The sequence below is a fragment of the Misgurnus anguillicaudatus genome, chromosome 9 (genome assembly GCF_027580225.2).
Source record: "Misgurnus anguillicaudatus chromosome 9, ASM2758022v2, whole genome shotgun sequence".
Taxonomy (NCBI): Eukaryota; Metazoa; Chordata; class Actinopteri; order Cypriniformes; family Cobitidae; genus Misgurnus; species Misgurnus anguillicaudatus.
In genome coordinates, this window is record NC_073345.2 from 21,403,404 (window position 1) to 21,421,324 (window position 17,921).

Below are 17,921 nucleotides of genomic sequence, written 5' to 3' on the forward strand. Positions count from 1 at the left end.
AACACATCTTAATTTAAGATTTTTTGATATTTTTACTGAAAACAAGACAAAAATACTTAGTAAGAAAGTCATTTTTTGCATTGTTTATTTGTTTTAACCCATTTCCACTTATCTTTTCTCATCAAACATGCTTGACAGAAAACACAAAGTGGGTTGCTTTTTACATTTATGAATCTTTATTTTACCGACACACATAGATCCAGAAATGCAAGGAGACAGACACTTGCTGTCATAAACTTTATGGTGCATAAATCACACATACATATGCATTTGAAGTGATCGATTAAATTAATCAAAAATGTAATATTATATTAAGGTGACCAGATTTTTTAAATAACAAGTAGGAAAATGTCCTAATTCAATGGTTAAATATATCCTTAAAAGTGTATTTGTTATTGTCTATGAATTTACAATCGGGGACAAAACTCTTTTGAATGTTTTCATCTTTTTATTGTTGTAGGTTTACGGAGAACCAAACACCAAAAAACGGGACTGTCCACGGAAAACGGGGACATCAGGGGCCTCATGTATAAAGCATGCGTACGCACAAAACAGGGCTGGAAACGTGCGTACGCCAGTTCCCACGCAAAGGTTGTGATTTATAAAAAAACAAACTTGATGGGAGAATGGGCTTGCAGGGTGGGATATTAGGATGATTCATGTACACACACTTGCAGGTGATCTGTGATTTATAAAGGGAACATTACTTTGTTTTATAAGTCTTCATAATTTTTGGTGTATGTCATTTTTGGCTTTTGTGCGTACATAGACTTTTAGTAAGAATCCCACGCACAGTTTTATACATGAGGCCCCTGGTCACCTTATATTATATTCTATATAATATTTATGTGACACCTTTTTGGAGATGTCTCCAACGCAAAGGTTTTCTCAGATGTACGTAACTTCTGGGTTTGTCCCTAAACTGTGGCTAAGAAATCCACACCCATAAGTGTTATATATTTCAAATGGGATGCACTCACTCTCCAGTCATTCACCCTCATCACATGTGGGGGAGGAATTACAACTAGATTATAATTACAAGGACTTTGTAGATGACAGTGTTTTTCTGGATCAGTGTTATCTATAATTCACTTAATTTGAATTATTTACGTCACTGAAGATGTCGAATTTAAATGACTCTAAATCAAACCTCACTCACACTTCATTGCTGTTCGATCGAGATGCACCAGTGAAGACATTTTTGACTGTGACTCCATGTGTTATTTTCCTCTATGTCAACGGGGTCATGCTTTACACCTTGAGGAAAAAGGCTTTTTTCCAGGAGGCGTCTCGCTACATTTTGTTCGGTCACATGCTTTGGCTTGACACGCTCAATCTGTTTATGAGTGTAGTGCTGTTTGTTTGTGCAGTCAGTAGGATTTTTATTATGAAAAATGTCTGTCTCATTCTTTTGGTTGCTGCAACGGTTCTCTTTCAGGTTTCGACCCTAAATCTGGCTTTAATGTCTCTGGAAAGGTATGTGGCCATCTGCTTTCCTCTCAGGCATGCAGATTTCACCACTTATAAAAAAACTAAAATGGCCATTGCTGTTGTCTGGATGATAGGGTTAAGCCAATGCTTGTCAGAAATTATTATCTTTTGCGCTGTTGATTCGACAAACACAGCAATGAATTTGTTCTGCTCAAGAACGACTCTTTTCAGACAGCAGGTATATAAAACACTGGATATAGCTTTCACTTGTATATATTTTGTGTTTGTATGTTTTACTATAATCTTTACTTATGCCTCTATAGCAGTTGTGGCTAAAACAGCCTCCTGTGATAGAATGTCAGCTAAAAAAGCCAATAAGACTGTACTGTTACATCTAATACAATTGTGTCTTGGTTCTGCATCCCTTTTAATTGGTGTCATCCAAGAGGCCATGTATGTTTATATTGACTATATGACTATGGTACACATCATGTATTTTTGCTTTGTGGTCTTTATCATTTTCCCAAAATGTCTAAGCCCTCTTATATATGGCCTGAGAGACCAAGCTTTTAGCTGTTTATTTAAATACTACTTCACGTTTGGTCTAAAAAAGCAAAATAGTTGTCATACAGAGACACACTTAGTTTCAGAGGATGTAAAGACCAATCTTACACATAATTTTCTCATAAAAAGTTCATTTTAATTGTAAAATGTGCTTGTGAATTGAGGTGATGAATGTTGGTGCTTAACTAAATTAATTTACATGTGGCAAACCAAAAGCATGTATTTAGCAAGCATGTTAAACTTATTTCACAATATTTCTCAGATGTTGAATGTGTAACTATATAGAAATACATTTGTTCATCATGTTGGTTCATCAGGTATGACTACAGACAGGCAAAAGCAATTTTGTTATAATAAAAAACTGGTTTCTGCATCTAACCTGTGCACATTATCATTATCATATTGTTTAATGGAAAATATGTTATATGTAAATATGCTCTTGCTTACTAAGCTCACTTAAACTATTATTGGGCGATTAAATTTAGAAAGCTTTTTAAAGTTTTGCATTTTAATAAGTTAAGGCTTGATCTGGACCTATAAGACATGACTTACTGATTTATTGAGCTTTATGACAATTAATAAGCTTTGTGCTTTTTGTGTAGATTCTTGTAATATAAATGTGTTTACATGTTTCATAATAAGCTTTTGTGCTTTTTAAATGTAAACTTTTCATATTATATTATCTGAAAATTATCTTTGGTGGAAAGTAACCTATTTCTGCTACTGAATAAATGCAATACTCATAATCATCCATGATTTATTTAATCATTAAAATAAGAAGGTTTCCAAAATAAAGTGGTAATGGGTTGGTCAGAGGATCTCAGGATGTTGACCCCCTTAAAGGGATAGTTCACCCAAAAATGAAAATTCTGTCGTCATTTGCTCACTCTCGTGTTGTTACAAACCTGTGTACATTTCTTTGTTCTGATAAACTCAAAGAAAGATATTTTGAGAATTGTTTGTATAACCAAACCCTAAACAAGAATAATATGGAAGTGAATGGGGTTCACAGTCAATCCTCAAAATATCTTCCTTCATGTTTATCAGAACAAAGTGATTTTAAAATGAACAAGTGACTTTTTTTTGATGACTAAAAATTATGACAATTGAGCACCACATCTAAATATACCTGATACATATATATAGAACTGCAAAATGTTAAAGGAATAGTCTACTCATTTTCAATATTAAAATATGTTATTACCTTAACTAAGAATTGTTGATACATCCCTCTATCATCTGTGTGCGTGCACGTAAGCGCTGGAGCGCGCTGCTACACTTCGATAGCATTTAGCTTAGCCCCATTCATTCAATGGTACCATTCAGAGATAAAGTTAGAAGTGACCAAACACATCAACGTTTTTCCTATTTAAGACGAGTAGTTATATAAAAGGTAGCCCTTTCGGATTTAAAAGAGGAACTATATTGTATGGTGTAATAGCACTTTTGGGAGTACTTCAACTCTTCTTAGTTAAGGTAATAACATATTTTAATATTGAAAATGAGTAGACTATTCCTTTAATATACTTAAAAAATATTTGAAAAAATGTAGGCCTGTTTTTTGTTTAGCACTGCACTTAATAAGCTGATATATAAAACACATATTGAGTGCATTTACATGCACAGTCTTACGCCGATTATGCTTAATAAACTGATAACGTGTGGGGTCATGTAAACGTGTAAAATTGTTTTCCTTTATCGGGGAAAGCCCATAAACGGTGTAAGCAAAAAACGATCAGCACTGGTAGTTTTTTGCTCATTACGCCAATTTCGCATGGCATGTAAACACCTTAACCGGCTCTCTCACGGTTTTGTCCATGTGCGCATGTCTCTGCGTGTGAAAGATAAACGTCACAAGCGGAAGTACGTGCAAAGTAACGCATAAAAGTCTCAGCTCGACTAAAGCAGTTGGCAGAGAAACTGTGAAAATAGAAGCTCATGTTAATTTACAGGTTCTGAAGACCCGAAAAGAGATACAACTGTACAGCTTAAGACAGATATGCTGTTGGCTTTTTGAGCGACTATTATGTACTATAGGTGGTGACGTCACTGCCTGCAAGAAAACTGATAATTCTCCAAGTACCATGTAAACGCAGTTGTCTGCATAACCGGTATATTGATTTGCATGAAACACATGAAAACAGTTTTCTATAATAAGCAGATTTTTGATAGTTATCCGCTTTTCCTGTGCATGTAAAGTACTCAGAGATAGTCTACAACACAGAATAATACCTGGATTTACTAAAATAACTCAGTTCAAAAGTTTGCACCCTTGATTCTTAATTCTGTGTGATGTTACTCGGACAATCAACACCTATGATTTGTAGTTGTTCATGAGTCACTTGTTTGTCACGAGTCATTAAACTGCCCACTGGTCTTCTGAGAAATCATCTATTCTAGGTCACACAATCTTTGCTTTCCAGCATCTTCTGCAAATCTGACACCTGCCCAACACTGACTTTATGATGTTGAGATTCATCTTTCACACTAAGGACAATTAATAGACTCATACACATCTCAATACTATTACAAAAGATACAAACATTCAATGATGCTCAAAAAAAGCAACATGATACATTGTGTGCCATTATGTTAACATTTAAAAATGATGATTGGTGTCAACTGTTAATATTTAATTTAAAGATTTAATTTTAATGTTACTAGTAGTAATGCCCTTTAGAAGCTACAAAAGATATTTAAATGTAAATATCTATAGACATTTTAAAATCAGTTTTTATGTGTGTTGTGTTATATCTAGCGGCGTGTGGCCACCCTTGTGTACGGTGCCCCCCCCCCCAAAGAAAATTAACCTGATGGTTAGTAGCCTTATTCTTATGAGGTTTAATTACACAGAATTTATGATAAATGAATGTCTTTTATAAAATGTCATTAAACTGTTCCCCACCTAACATCATCTCTGGGTCCCCCGGTTTGAGAACCACTGATATAGGTTATTTTTGACCCCAAATGTATTTATTTTTCACATGTATTCAAAACAGGCAGTGTGAGACACACAACACATACACAAACCAACCACTGGGATTCAAAACGTAATTTATGACATCACTAAAAGATGGGTTAATGATATTTAAAGTGTGATGATCTGGCATCCCTCTCTGGTGATTCTGAGATACGTATCAGTTTATTAGATTAAACAGCACCTGCAACACTTTGTAGACTGCAGTATTTTTCTGACTCTCTATTCTGTAACAGCAGCTGGGGTCACTTCGATCTTTAATTTGTTTACATTATTGAGAAAATGGCTGATTTAAATGTTTCTAAATCGAACCTCACTCAGACTTTTTTGGTGCTGGATCCAGATGCACATCTGAAGGCTGTCTTGTTTATGACACCATGTGTTATTTTTCTCTATGTAAACGGAGTCATGCTTTTCACCTTAAGGCAAAAGACTGTTTTTCTGGAAACGTCCCGTTACATTCTGTTCAGTCATATGCTGTGGGTCGATACGCTCAATTTGTTAATGAGTATACCTGTATATTTAATTGGCTTTAGTAGGACCTTATTTATAAAAAATGTCTGTTTTATTATTCTGGCAGCTCCATCGTTTCTCTTTCAGGTTTCAATTCTAAATCTGGCTTTAATGTCTCTGGAAAGGTATGTGGCCATCTGCTTTCCTCTCAGGCATGCAGATTTCACCACTTATAGAAGAACTCACATGGCCATTGCTGTCGTCTGGATGATAGGGTTAAGTCAGTGCTTTTCTGAAATGATTATTTTCTATGCTATTGATACTACAAACACAACAATGAATTTGTTCTGCTCAAGAACGACTCTTTTCAGACTGCAGGTGTATAAGAATCTTGATATAGCCTTTACTTGTATATTTTTTGTGTCTGTGTGTTTTACTATAATATTTACTTAGGCCTCCATAGCAGCTGTGGCTAAAACAGCCTCCTGTGATAAGTTGTCAGCTAAAAAAGCCAATAAGACTGTACTGTTACATCTAATACAGCTGGGTCTGTGTGCTGCATCTATTTTAGTTGGAGTTATCCAAGAGGCAATTTTTGCTCATACCGATTTTAAGACTTCATTGAATGTAATGTATTTTTGCTTTTTAGTGTTTATAATTTTTCCAAAATGTTTAAGTCCTCTTATATATGGCCTGAGAGACAAGGCTTTCAGTTGCTTATTTAAATACTACTTTACATGTGCTAAAGGCAAAATCAAACCAGTTTTGATAGAAGGACATGTTTAGACACAATTTTATGAAAATACTGTTGTTAAACCTGTTGAAAATGTTGTCCAATTTTCTTTAGTAAATAATAATTTTTGACTTTCAAAATATACAAAAACAAAATATGAGTCAGTTGCAATATCAATCAAATTTTAAACAGTTTTGTTGAAAAGATGTGACATTTAAATGTTCTTTCAGCCCAAAATTCAGGTGCACCTTCTCATGTTCACTTCCTGCTGTCAGGACGATATATAAGCAGATGAAAAAATAAAACGTGCACTGAAAAAAATGGACTTAGTGGGTCTTTGAATTTAAATAAAATAAACATGTATATGCAACACAAAATATTTATATTCCTTGTGTAAACATAATTTAATTGATTAGGATTAAAATGTTTTGTTTGAATGTAAAATGAACACATTATTCTCACATTGATTAAAATTGATTGAATTGCATACTTAAAGCAATAAAATTGGGTTTGCACACAAAACGGCACCTCCTGAGCAGCAGGTGGCAGTATAGCTCAATGAGAAGGATGTTGATTGCCATAAAAGAAGAATAAAGATCGTTTGTTTTGGGCGCCAAAATGAAGACTCAGCAGCAGTCAGTCAGAAGAACTCTCTCAGACGGACACCACGTTATTAAAGTAAGTTCTATTATTTATTTATGTTCGCTTCATACGTGATATATCTTCACTGGATAGACTATTTTTGTTAACAATATGTAGCCATTGCAATGACTTGCAGTAAATATTAGTTTGGAGGAGGTTGGTGGAGTAAGTTAACAGTCAGTCAAGCTCATAAAGAAAAACACAGCGTTTTAAAAACGTCAGCTGTTTAACGTTATTTCACGTTTGGTAGTTTTATCTGAGTTGAAAACTGTCAGCTTTGAGTTGACTTTTGAGGCACTTTTTACTCAGCTGTTCTATGGAAACGTGTCAGGACAAATAAAACGCTAACCAAACGTTATTCTGTCCAGAGTAACGTTATACATGTAATTTACCAGATAATATCAATTGACTACATTAATAATGACATTGCGTATTAAACAAACTGTCTGCTTAATCAGATGAACAGACCCGCGTCAGTTATTCGTGACTTCGCTGCGCCACGAGCAACACTTGATTCAATTAGAAAAAGCTTTTTTAAATGTCTCGCGTGACGTCTGGTATATTAACTGAAAAAAATATCGCTTTGAAGTGACCACACCTTAAAGCTGACGTTTTCAGAAGAGAACCTTGTTTTAAGGTCTAATTTTGTCCAACATTGCGTCCTATGACAGATATTATACTTATTTCATTATTGTTCTGTGTATGTGTGACCTTCATCATTTGAGGTTATGTGTTGATTTCTCCTCTGAATATTTCCTCTTATAGGTCTATCATCCTTGCATGCGCTACACACTCAAAAGCATTGGTAAGTCATTTCTTTCACTTTTCTACTGCCGTTAGGAGCTATATCTTATTTTTGTAACTAATATACAATTATTATTCTTTGACTCGCAGTACTCAAATATACAATGGTTGGTTAATTTGTTTTCAGATAAATGCTGAATTTAAAAGAATCACTACTGTCTTATGTTCCTGCGTGTCACCTAGACCTCCAATCCAAAAACCTGATGAAACTCTTCTATCAGAAAGGAGGACAGCTAGCAAAAAGACTTCAAACAATTAATGATCAAATGACAGAAGTAAGTAATATAGATTCATAGACATAAAAATGTGTAAACATTGTTGGAAGTACAGAACGTTTAGTATGTTTTAGTTACATCTTTTGGCACACGGTCATTAAAACACCTGGGAAGATTTAAAGGGGTAGTTCACCCAAAAATAAAAATTCTCATCACTTACTCCCTATCATGTTGTTACAAACCTGTATAAATGTCTTTGTTCTGATGAACACTAAGGAAGATATTTTGAGGAATGTTTGTAACCAAACCAATCATAAGCCCCATTCACTTCCATAGTGGGGAAAAATAATACTATTGAAGTGAATGGGGCTCATGAACAGTTTGGTTGCAAACATTTCTCAAAATAAATATCTTCCTTCATGTTTATCAGAACAAAGACATTTATACAGGTCTGTAACAACATGAGAGTGAGAAAATGAGAGAATTCACTTTTGATGTGATTGTCAGGTGTGTGGTAGCACACACTCGAAACGTGGCCTCTTTATTTAACTCATTCCAGTGTAGTGAACACTAGGGATGCTCCGATCAGGATTTTTGCAGTCGATACGATCACCGATTTGTAATCTTCGTGATCGGCCGATACCGATTCTGATTTTTTTAAAGCTGATATGCAAGCTCTTTGATGACTGTAACTGTTACATTTTTTCTAGATAAAATAATACCACGGATGTTGCCTTTGTTATATTACTTGCAGTAATTAGGTATATTATTGTTTTAATAGTGACTCAAATAAATAAGCACAACAAATATTTATTCTGCATAGAGAAATTTAATATGGCTTTAAAAAGGCTTATGTCTCCTAATAGTACTGAAAATAAAACACTTCACAGTCTTTACTGTATTAATTAAATATACACGCATTCGTATGAAGTATAAAAGTTCTTTAGTCAAGAGCAGAGAGTGATTTTATTGAGAGATGAATTAGGTTACTTCAGCTTTAAGACGTGAGAGGGAGATCGCTCTGTTCACGTGCACTGATGACAGGCTGCTGTGTGTGTGGGCGGCGGCTGAAAGCAGACAAGCAGCTGTGAGGAAAATAAAAGTTTAAGCGCTCAAAACTTTAAAACGCATGCAAATAATAAACTTTTGGCATGAGGATGCAATTGTCCGTGATAGATATGTGTTGTATACGCTGTTTGATGGGGATGTGAAGACGCCTCGCGCTGTTTACCGGAGCGCGTAGAAAATACGCATATCTCTGTAAAGGCAAAGAGAGACATACAAATCTGCACGCTGCACATGAGCAACAGGTTGTAAAAATGCTCGTGCTACGTAAAAAAAATGTCTTTAATTGCAGCCACATTCAGGATCCTTTTGATGACAAAAGTAAACAGAAAGATCGGTTTATGAGATCGGCAGATTTAGCGAGCACCGATCGAGTCATTTAATGCCATTATCGGCCGATCGATCGGAGCATCCCTAGTGAACACACACACACACACACACACACACACACACACACACACACACACACACACACACACACACACCCAGAGCAGTGGACAGTGCAGCTGCCTTGCTTTGTAACCCATGTATTTGTAACCAATTGTAACATGCTGTGGCAATGCACATGGGTCTGTATACTTACATTTATATTTGTTTGCATTGTACTAATTTCCAATGACACTTTTATTGTAACAGTAACTTTTTTCTGTTTCTTTAACTAAATTGGTCTGTTTTGTACAGGGCATGGATGAAGTCAGCATCAGCGTGGTCATTTGAAGACACCAATGTTGGGATTTGTGCTCTCAAACAACATGCTTCTTGTGATGAAGAAGAGGATCTTTGTATAGTCCTGGAAGGCATGAAGGTGTTGCAACATCGTGCCATGTTGTTTGAGCTGATGTATGCCTTAAACCTGAGCTATCCTGATCTCCACTTTATTTTTGAGGAAATCCAAAAGATTTTAATGGAACTGCATTGAACTTTAACAAACAGTTTCTTTCAGTGAAAGGATCAGAAAGACTGTGCTGCTCATTTATGTTCTTTTTATTTATCTGTTTTAAGTGTTTTCTCTTATTAATACATTAACAGTTTGCTGCTCAGAGTCTATTTTGGAAATGGTTGTTGTATTTTGTTTTTGATGAATTTTTGATTAACAGTTTATACAAATGCTGTAGCTCTGACTTTCTTAAGGATTGATATTTTCCAGTTTGTAAATCCATTTTAAAAATAATAGTACTTACTGTTTTGCATGTCTCTTTGGAATGCAGTGTTTGTGCTTTAGCACTTCTAAATCTACTGTGATAGTAACTATTTTAAACATTTGGGTCAGTTTCACAGATGGGGCTTTTCCTAGTACCAGACTTTTGCAATGCCATATATCAGTGCCATTGTTTTGTCTAAAGATGTACTCCAGTGTTGTTTTTGTAAGGTAGGTTTGTTTGTAAACTTTATTTTTGTAAAAATATCCTAATATAACTAGGGCCTAGTCATGGATTAATCTACAACCTGTTTGGGAAATTGCCCCTTTATGTATGTACTGCATGTGCTGATTGTTGTAATAGTTATTGACTGTTATTGAATTAATGTGTAGTGATTTAAATGAATTGATGATCTGAAAGCAGTGGTTTGCCTCAATATCACTAAACATTTGTACAAAACTCTTTGCTTTTTATGCCAATGCAAATGTATTTTGTATTTAAAAAAAATAAATAACATTTGGATAATTATGGGTGATTATTCTGGTGCCAGAGACATAATGAAATTGCTTTAGAGTTACATAATCCCATAATATAAGCATTAAAAAAGCATGTTGGAATTACAGATGAAAATCTAGTCCCCTTACATAATAAAATTACTTAAACATTACAAAATAAATGTGTTATAGTAAAGAGAAATATCACTTTGAGTCAACATATTTCTATTAGACTACTTAAAATAATAAAAATGTTTTGGTCTGACACATAAAAATTATTTGAGGAAAATAATTTTGGTTTTAAACAATCGGATCATGTGGGACCGATGTACACATTAAAATTACGTAAATTGAAAGGATTTTTTTTTTCAGTGTGTCATTACTGACCGTTTGATTAAACTTTCCTTTTTGGCTAACCTGCAGCAGCTAAATAAAAAAGTACTTTTCTTTAATTACTATTGGCACTTTTTGTTTCTGTGGAATCGAAACTTGGCACACAGCCTAAAAAATACATGTTTTTCACAAGTGTCCCGATAGTACATTCGCTCCCAAACAACAGCCTGTGTGTCATGAGGAAACACCTTCATGATAACAAAATAAAAGTTATTCATATTTAATAAGGTAATCAATACAGAGACAGATTAGTTGGTTCCACAATATCAATTTGTATTACTGTCATAACAAGAATGTGTCATATAATAATCATGAAAAGAAATTTTCCTGTCTGGCTTTTCTTTTATTTTGTAAATTGTGTTATACTATTGAGTATTACTACTGTTATCGTACTTCTTTCTTGTTATTGCAAATCTTACTTTAATTTTTTTAATTTTGACTATTTATTGCAATTTTACTTTTTTAATTTGATTTACTTTTTATTGTAATTTAATGTCCACCCAATGTTTAAGACAACATAAGAATTTCATTGTACCTATGTACATACTGTTTATGACAATAAAGATCTTGAATATTCTTCCTGTCATAGTATTACAAAGTTTTTGTACTGCTCATGAATGCACATTTTATTGATTTATGTCCATTAAGTAAGTTTGTGCATCTGTAACTTCACACAGAGTAGTTGTATACTTGAGGATATTTAGTAAGTTTACTTCAAAGGCAAATTTAGATTTGCTTTGTGGCAGTGCCATGTAGATGAAAATCAGTGTAGAGGTCAGCAAAAGGTCTTTCAGTTCTCCATAATTTGCACAACCAGTGTCTATCCTGGGCTCTTTCACTTCCACATTTTGTATTCATCATTCACCACAGCTTTAATATAACAACTCGTGAATTTTATTTAAAAGTGAATGTTGTAATGACATTGGATTTTGGGACAAAATGTTTCTTGGTTTAAATTACTTTATTACTTTTTTTCTATTGCACATGGCCATTATATTAGAAGTCTACAAATTGATAGGCCAAAAAGAACATAAAAATGTCTAGATGCACAATAATAACAGATAATGTTAAGAATAAACATAATTATTACAAAAAATACACACTGTGGAATGCATATCCATCATAATGACATGCTAGCATACAAAGAATTGCACCACATTTTATGAATCCCATGTTGATTTATAGAAGTGTGTCTTTCACGATCTAAAAGCTCTAGGGTGTTATGACAAACATCCACACTGGAACTTCTTCCCCTGTCTCATATACTAAATGATCACATTAAATATTTATGCTCTCTTTTCTTTTTAAAACTGTTTGGGAATAGGTGTTGCTGGAAAGACTGACAGAGAATTTTCCAGCAGAGATAATAGTCTTCAGGGCTTATGCCCATTCAGTACAAACACATTTATTATTAAGAGGCTGATACTAATTATGTTTTAGTAATGACATCTGGACATCACTCATACTGGTGTGACTGCAGATGGAGGTGTTTAAGTGAAATAAATTCATATTAATTTCATATTAAAAATTCACTCTTTCCTCTGAGGGTTTTTTTTTTTGGAAATGGAATCCTTTCAGATAAATAGATAAATATTCTTTAGGAGTTGTAATGTTTCGGAAATTAATTCAGTAATGCAGTTTGTCAGATGGAAGGATGAAGGAAAGAAAGACTCTTGAATAGACATTTTTAATTAATTAATAAATAAATTCTAAAAAGTTCATTCACACTTGAATTAAATGTTTTATGATGATCTTAAAATATAAATGTAGATGTTAAGATAGCTAAATATATAAATAATTCAAAATATTCTATGCTTTTAGTCACAAGTTCACAACACAATTCCCACAGTTACTCAGTTGTTCCACAGATGTGATAAGTTATTATTATAATAAAATGAAGAAAAATAATAAAAATAGAACTTTTGTGTCCCATCTAAAGAGCCTAAGTCATTTTGGAGTGTGTACTGTATAGTATGTAATGATAGATCAGAAAAACAGACTGTAGCCTACCTGTAAAACAGGATCTATGCTCACATTAGCAATAAAGTTGGCTATATTTGGCTTTCTAGGGGTGTTTTCTTATCATGCAGACCGTAGCTGTCACTAAGAGAGAGAAAGAAACAAAGAATGCTTGATGACAGACATCGGTAACTAAATATTTCTATGATAGAATGTTGATAAAAGAAAGGAGCAGCATATGTAAACACGTCCGGTTGTAATCCCGTGTATCCGCCAGGGGGCATTATTCACTACTGTCTGAATAAACATGGCGGCGTACAGACGGAGAGTAATAGCTGCTGGACTGAGGTAGTGTATAATATTTTTAAGCGTATTATGTCAATATTATTTATCAGAATTTAGCTGTATTTTATATGTAATTCTCTACAATAATCAATAATTCGACGATAATTTACAGGAGTGTAGTATAGAACCACCCTGATGTTATCGGTTGTAGCAGTAGCTCGCTAGTTTGCTCAGTTTTATCAGTTGTTTGGTTTTAATTTTCATTTTATTATGTGCCCTTAATTGTTTTCATGTTTTGCTTAGCTGTGCGTCTTCCTGGATAAACAGGAGTGTCTGTCAGAGCCGAAGATTTGCTGTGCTACCCACCGTCGTCAGGAGAAACTGGGTGACGTTGAGTGTCACGGGCGCGCTCTGTGCCGTTCCGTTCACGCAGGTCTGAACCGTCTGCGTTTGATTTCATGCGGCGCTGCGCAGACTGATCGGCATATGACATGAAAGTACCGCGAGAGCGATTAGAAAGCTGTGCTCTCGCGGTAAATTTATGTCATACACAGCTAGCCTTCTAAAATATACACTTACATGTAAATATAATTTAAATAAAGAATCAAACTTTGTTAAATGTGAATTAATAGTGCAATATACCCTACTGAAAAATCCATCTGAGTATAAGATGGTAGCTGGTTTAAGGTGGCAGTAGCTGGCTTAAGCTGGTCATCCCACCCTGGCAAAGCTGGTCAAGCTGGTGGGTTAAAAGTCTATCTTTATAAGTGACCAAAACACAGCTACACCCGCTAAAACCAAGCTGGGAAACTAGCAAAAAACCGCTCAACAGCTGATTTTAGATTTTAGTTTTTTTCAGTAGTGATGGCTACACATTTCAGAAGTTACACATGAAATGATGCGCCTGCAATTCATACGTATGTCCATACGTTTTTTTTATGTTGTTTCTCTCTTTGCCTTGTTTAGAAACCAGAAAGTCTGTCTCATGAAGAGCTGGTACGGAGGGCATCATCTCTGGTCACTGACAGCACTAATACTTTCCTGTCACAAACCACTTTAGCACTGCTAGACTCCCTAACATGTTATACTAAGGTAATCTGAACTGTTAAAATGTTGTTATGTGTTTTTTAATTACTTCAGGAGATATCACAACCCTACTAAGACTGTTACCTTATCTATTGACAACACACTTGTCTTCTCTAGGTGATTAACAATCTTGTGACATTACACAAACAATATGTGGCTTCCATTAAAAAACTTAGCCCTGCAGATGAGGATGCTATTTGGCAGCTCATTCTTCGACAACGTCAAGAGGTAATAATTTCTTTGCACCTCATCAGGCTTTAAATGAGAAATGCCTTTACTTGATGTAGTTTTAAAGTCCTTTATGCTTTTTCTCATATTCAACTTTAGAAATTGTGCAGTGTCGCTGGTTGAGCATAAAAAAGGTCTGCAAAGTGTGATATAAATAATTTTATTATTTATAATAATATTTTTATTATTATAAATTATTTATTCTGTTACAGAAAATGAATGGCTCTTTGGGATTTTAGTGTGCTATATTCAAATATCATAATTTATTTCAATAAAAATATTTTCTGCCAAAAGGCACATGCAAAAAAAAAATGATTGAGCCTGGTTGAGCTGCTTTAGTAATGTGTTTTTGAAGATATGCTGATTTTTCACCCACTTTTTTTGGTTTCCACTAATTTTGATGTAGTTTTTAGCTGAGGGCTCACTTTTTCACTTTTGGAAGTCTCTGTTAAATTGTCGGCCTGGTGACAAATATTTGGCCACATAGTTATCATAAGGATAACTAACAGTGCATTTTATTCTAGGGTGTTATTTTTGAAAGGTAATAACATCACATCTAAAAATATATGACACTGACATTTTTTTTTATTCAATTTACTAAATTTTTTTAAGGTGAATGGTTATGCAATCAATTTATTTAAGCTACATTTAAACAAAAGTTGTTTGTTTTTGTTTTGTTTTTCTAATTTTTTTTTTTAATGTAGCTTAAATAAATTGATTGCGACCACTTACCTTAAAAATTTTTGTAAATTAAATGAATCATTTTTTCAGTGTACAAAATAAAACATATACTGTAAAACATCCAGTTAAAGTTATACTTGCGAAGGTGTTGTGATCAATTTGCACATTCTTTTACATTTTTAATATATGATGGGGGTTCCAATTGATTGACAGCATTGTTAGTGTTTACCCCTGAGAAGTTGAAGCTTGAGGGTATGATAAAAGGCAAGTCATGGATAACCAATAGCAAAGACTGGTTCAGGTTTACAAATCAGAGAAGTCGGGATAATAAAGAGACAGGGGGCATTTGAAATAGACTGGAAAGAGAGGTGCTGCTGCGTTTATGTAAAATATGTGGAAAAAAATGTTTTTTAAACAATCAAGCATGAATAAACCTAAAAAAAATCTAAACTTTCTAAAAGGGTATTATAGATTCATTTTAATACTGTGCTATTTTACACTATACATGTAACACAAACCCAGATGCACAAACATGACATGAAAAAAATTAATGTTGTTACTTATTTAATTAGGTAATGGAGAGGCAAAAAGATTGCAAACGATTTGAATCATGCTGGATGACAGCCATAAATCTCTCAGAGATGGCAGCAGAGGCGGCCTTCAATGCAGGTATGTCCCATATTCAAATTTAAACAGTCCAAGGCTGGTCAGCCTTCAGAAATGAGGACTCCTTTTTGCAATAGCAGAGTTGGTGGATCCTCCTGCCACCTGCTGGTTGTCTTTTGCATTGCATTTCTGCAAGATGACATCATAGTATAACCATTCTTTTTTTTCTCAACAGGGGCTGACCAAGCTTCTGTAACAGTACAGAGTAATCTACATGTTGCACGGTCTCAGGTGAAACATGTTCAACAACTCTCAGAGGAGGCAGAGAAACAACTCAAAGACTCTAAGGCTGGTGTAAGTGAGAGGCTAAAAATGGCCCACAACACCAGAATGGAGGAAGATGAGGACATCCCAGATGCATATCTACGAGAAGATTAGTGACATCATGAACCCTTACAGTAATGTGGCAATTCTGAAACCAACATTACTTGTTTAATCACTGAAGCGTATGCCCGCTGGCATATGTTCAAAATATTGTGTGCTTAAGAAAATGCTGTGAAACATGCTTAAATGACAAAAAGTATTAAGAGTAAACTATGAGGGGATAAAGGGACAAGATTAAGATGTTCCATCTCAGGTGCCTTACAATAGTTTGTAATTAAAGATCATTATGAAAACATAATATATATATATACATATTTGAATAGAATTACATGTACTTTAAAAAAAGAAAATCCAAAAATGTGCTGATTTTCCATTTTGTGCGTTGCTGTAAGCAAAATATGTGTGGAATATAATTAGAGAAAGCAAGGGGTATATATCCTGTGTGATTTTTTTCCCCCCTCTTTAAATGTATTTTATAAATTAAGGTTTGGAATTTCTGTTTCTTTTGGTTCTGGGTTTTAAGCTCTAAAGAAATTAAAGATTATTTGTGATGTTACTTTCTGCGAGTTTGTCTAGTTTTCTGTTTCAATAGGATATTCTATTGTGTTATAAGTTTTATTTAATCTTTACATTTGGAAATTGGAATTAATAAAATTAAGAATGATTAAATACTTAATAAGGCTTCAATTTTCATGCTTTCCTTTATAATCTTTTTATTATATTCTTTCAAATCTTATGTTTTTATGTTACAAAATTAGGATTCTGTGTTATGGGCTGAGGAGCACTTTACCAACCTATCCATGACCTATCCACTAGAAATTTCATTCTGTCTGTTCAGTCCAGATGATTTAATCTTTTCACCAGTCACACTTCTGAACCCAAGTGCCATTATTTTATCCCATCGCATGGTAATATTCAAACATTTGTGTTTTTTTAATAAATCTGGTTTATATACACTTTATAATTTATTGCATATTTTTGTAAAATGTCTTGCATAGATTTTTTTATATATAAACGAATACATCTTTCTTTTTCTATATGGTATCCTCTTACATCCAGCAGATGGTGCTATAAGACAAATTGTTGACTTTCTCCATGGGGTTTAGCAGCAGGTCATCAGAAACTCTTTTTTATATTTCATATTACATACATATATATACATTTTTGATATTTCATATTACATCATTTGTTGTAAACTCCTAAATTTGTCAAATGTTTGTTTTTATTTAGTGATAAATTGTAATAGTCAATTCTTCATGGTCCAACATTTGTTTTATTAAAATCAGCAGTAGATTTGAAGAGGTTTAGCGTTACAATAAATGTCACAATCTGAATTGTCACTGGTAAACAGCTTGCTAACTGGCCACCACTATGGTTGGTATATTTTACCCCTGTCCTATTCAACCAGACTATTAGAAAGTCTTCAGAAGAATTGCTTCTCCACCCTGCACTTTCCACATCATTCATTTTCTGCAACTGTTCTGTGCATAAGTACTGGTTACTGGCACGTTATATCATGACATTAGGCACATGATTTATTTTCTGCTGAGACCTGTTCTATGTAACATGTCTAGGTGATGTTTAAAACTGCAGCTTTGAGAAATACTCCAGTGTATGTACTTGAATAAACTATAGTCTGCTCTGCAATGAGGGAGTCAGAACGTGTTGGTACAAAAGAGAGCACCAAACCTCCTTTTTTAAGGGTCCTTGAGGACTCATGCAACATTCCTTAAGTAGGCAACACCCTTGGTGCTTCTCAACTTTACAAAAGCAAGATTTAAA

At 34.1% G+C, this 17,921-nt stretch overlaps 2 protein-coding genes and 1 pseudogene across 2 annotated transcripts; all 3 read left to right on the forward strand.

Moving 5' to 3' along the window:
- Positions 1 to 818: 818 nt before the first annotated feature.
- Positions 819 to 2,134, forward strand: LOC129423622 (odorant receptor 131-2-like). Its single transcript, XM_055179956.2, has one exon. The coding sequence runs from the start codon at positions 1,121 to 1,123 to the stop codon at positions 2,132 to 2,134; it is 1,014 nt and encodes a 337-aa protein (XP_055035931.2). The 5' UTR covers positions 819 to 1,120.
- Positions 2,135 to 4,964: 2,830 nt separating this feature from the next.
- On the forward strand, positions 4,965 to 9,788 carry LOC129440203 (odorant receptor 131-2-like; annotated as a pseudogene).
- Positions 9,789 to 13,060: 3,272 nt separating this feature from the next.
- diablob (diablo, IAP-binding mitochondrial protein b) lies at positions 13,061 to 16,818 on the forward strand. Its single transcript, XM_055179959.2, has 6 exons — positions 13,061 to 13,217; positions 13,458 to 13,587; positions 14,121 to 14,246; positions 14,358 to 14,468; positions 15,722 to 15,818; positions 15,991 to 16,818. Exons 1-6 carry the CDS (start codon positions 13,177 to 13,179, stop codon positions 16,191 to 16,193), a joined length of 708 nt encoding a protein of 235 aa, XP_055035934.2. The 5' UTR covers positions 13,061 to 13,176; the 3' UTR covers positions 16,194 to 16,818.
- Positions 16,819 to 17,921: the final 1,103 nt, after the last annotated feature.

Excerpts from the sequence above, each read along its gene's own strand:
- LOC129423622 (XM_055179956.2), top strand. The coding sequence starts at position 1,121 with ATGTCGAATTTAAATGACTCTAAATCAAACCTCACTCACACTTCATTG.
- diablob (XM_055179959.2), top strand. The coding sequence starts at position 13,177 with ATGGCGGCGTACAGACGGAGAGTAATAGCTGCTGGACTGAG. Across the intron at positions 13,588-14,120 it reads GTGCCGTTCCGTTCACGCAG|AAACCAGAAAGTCTGTCTCA; the intron begins GTCTGAACCGTC and ends TGCCTTGTTTAG. Across the intron at positions 15,819-15,990 it reads AGAGGCGGCCTTCAATGCAG|GGGCTGACCAAGCTTCTGTA; the intron begins GTATGTCCCATA and ends TTTTCTCAACAG.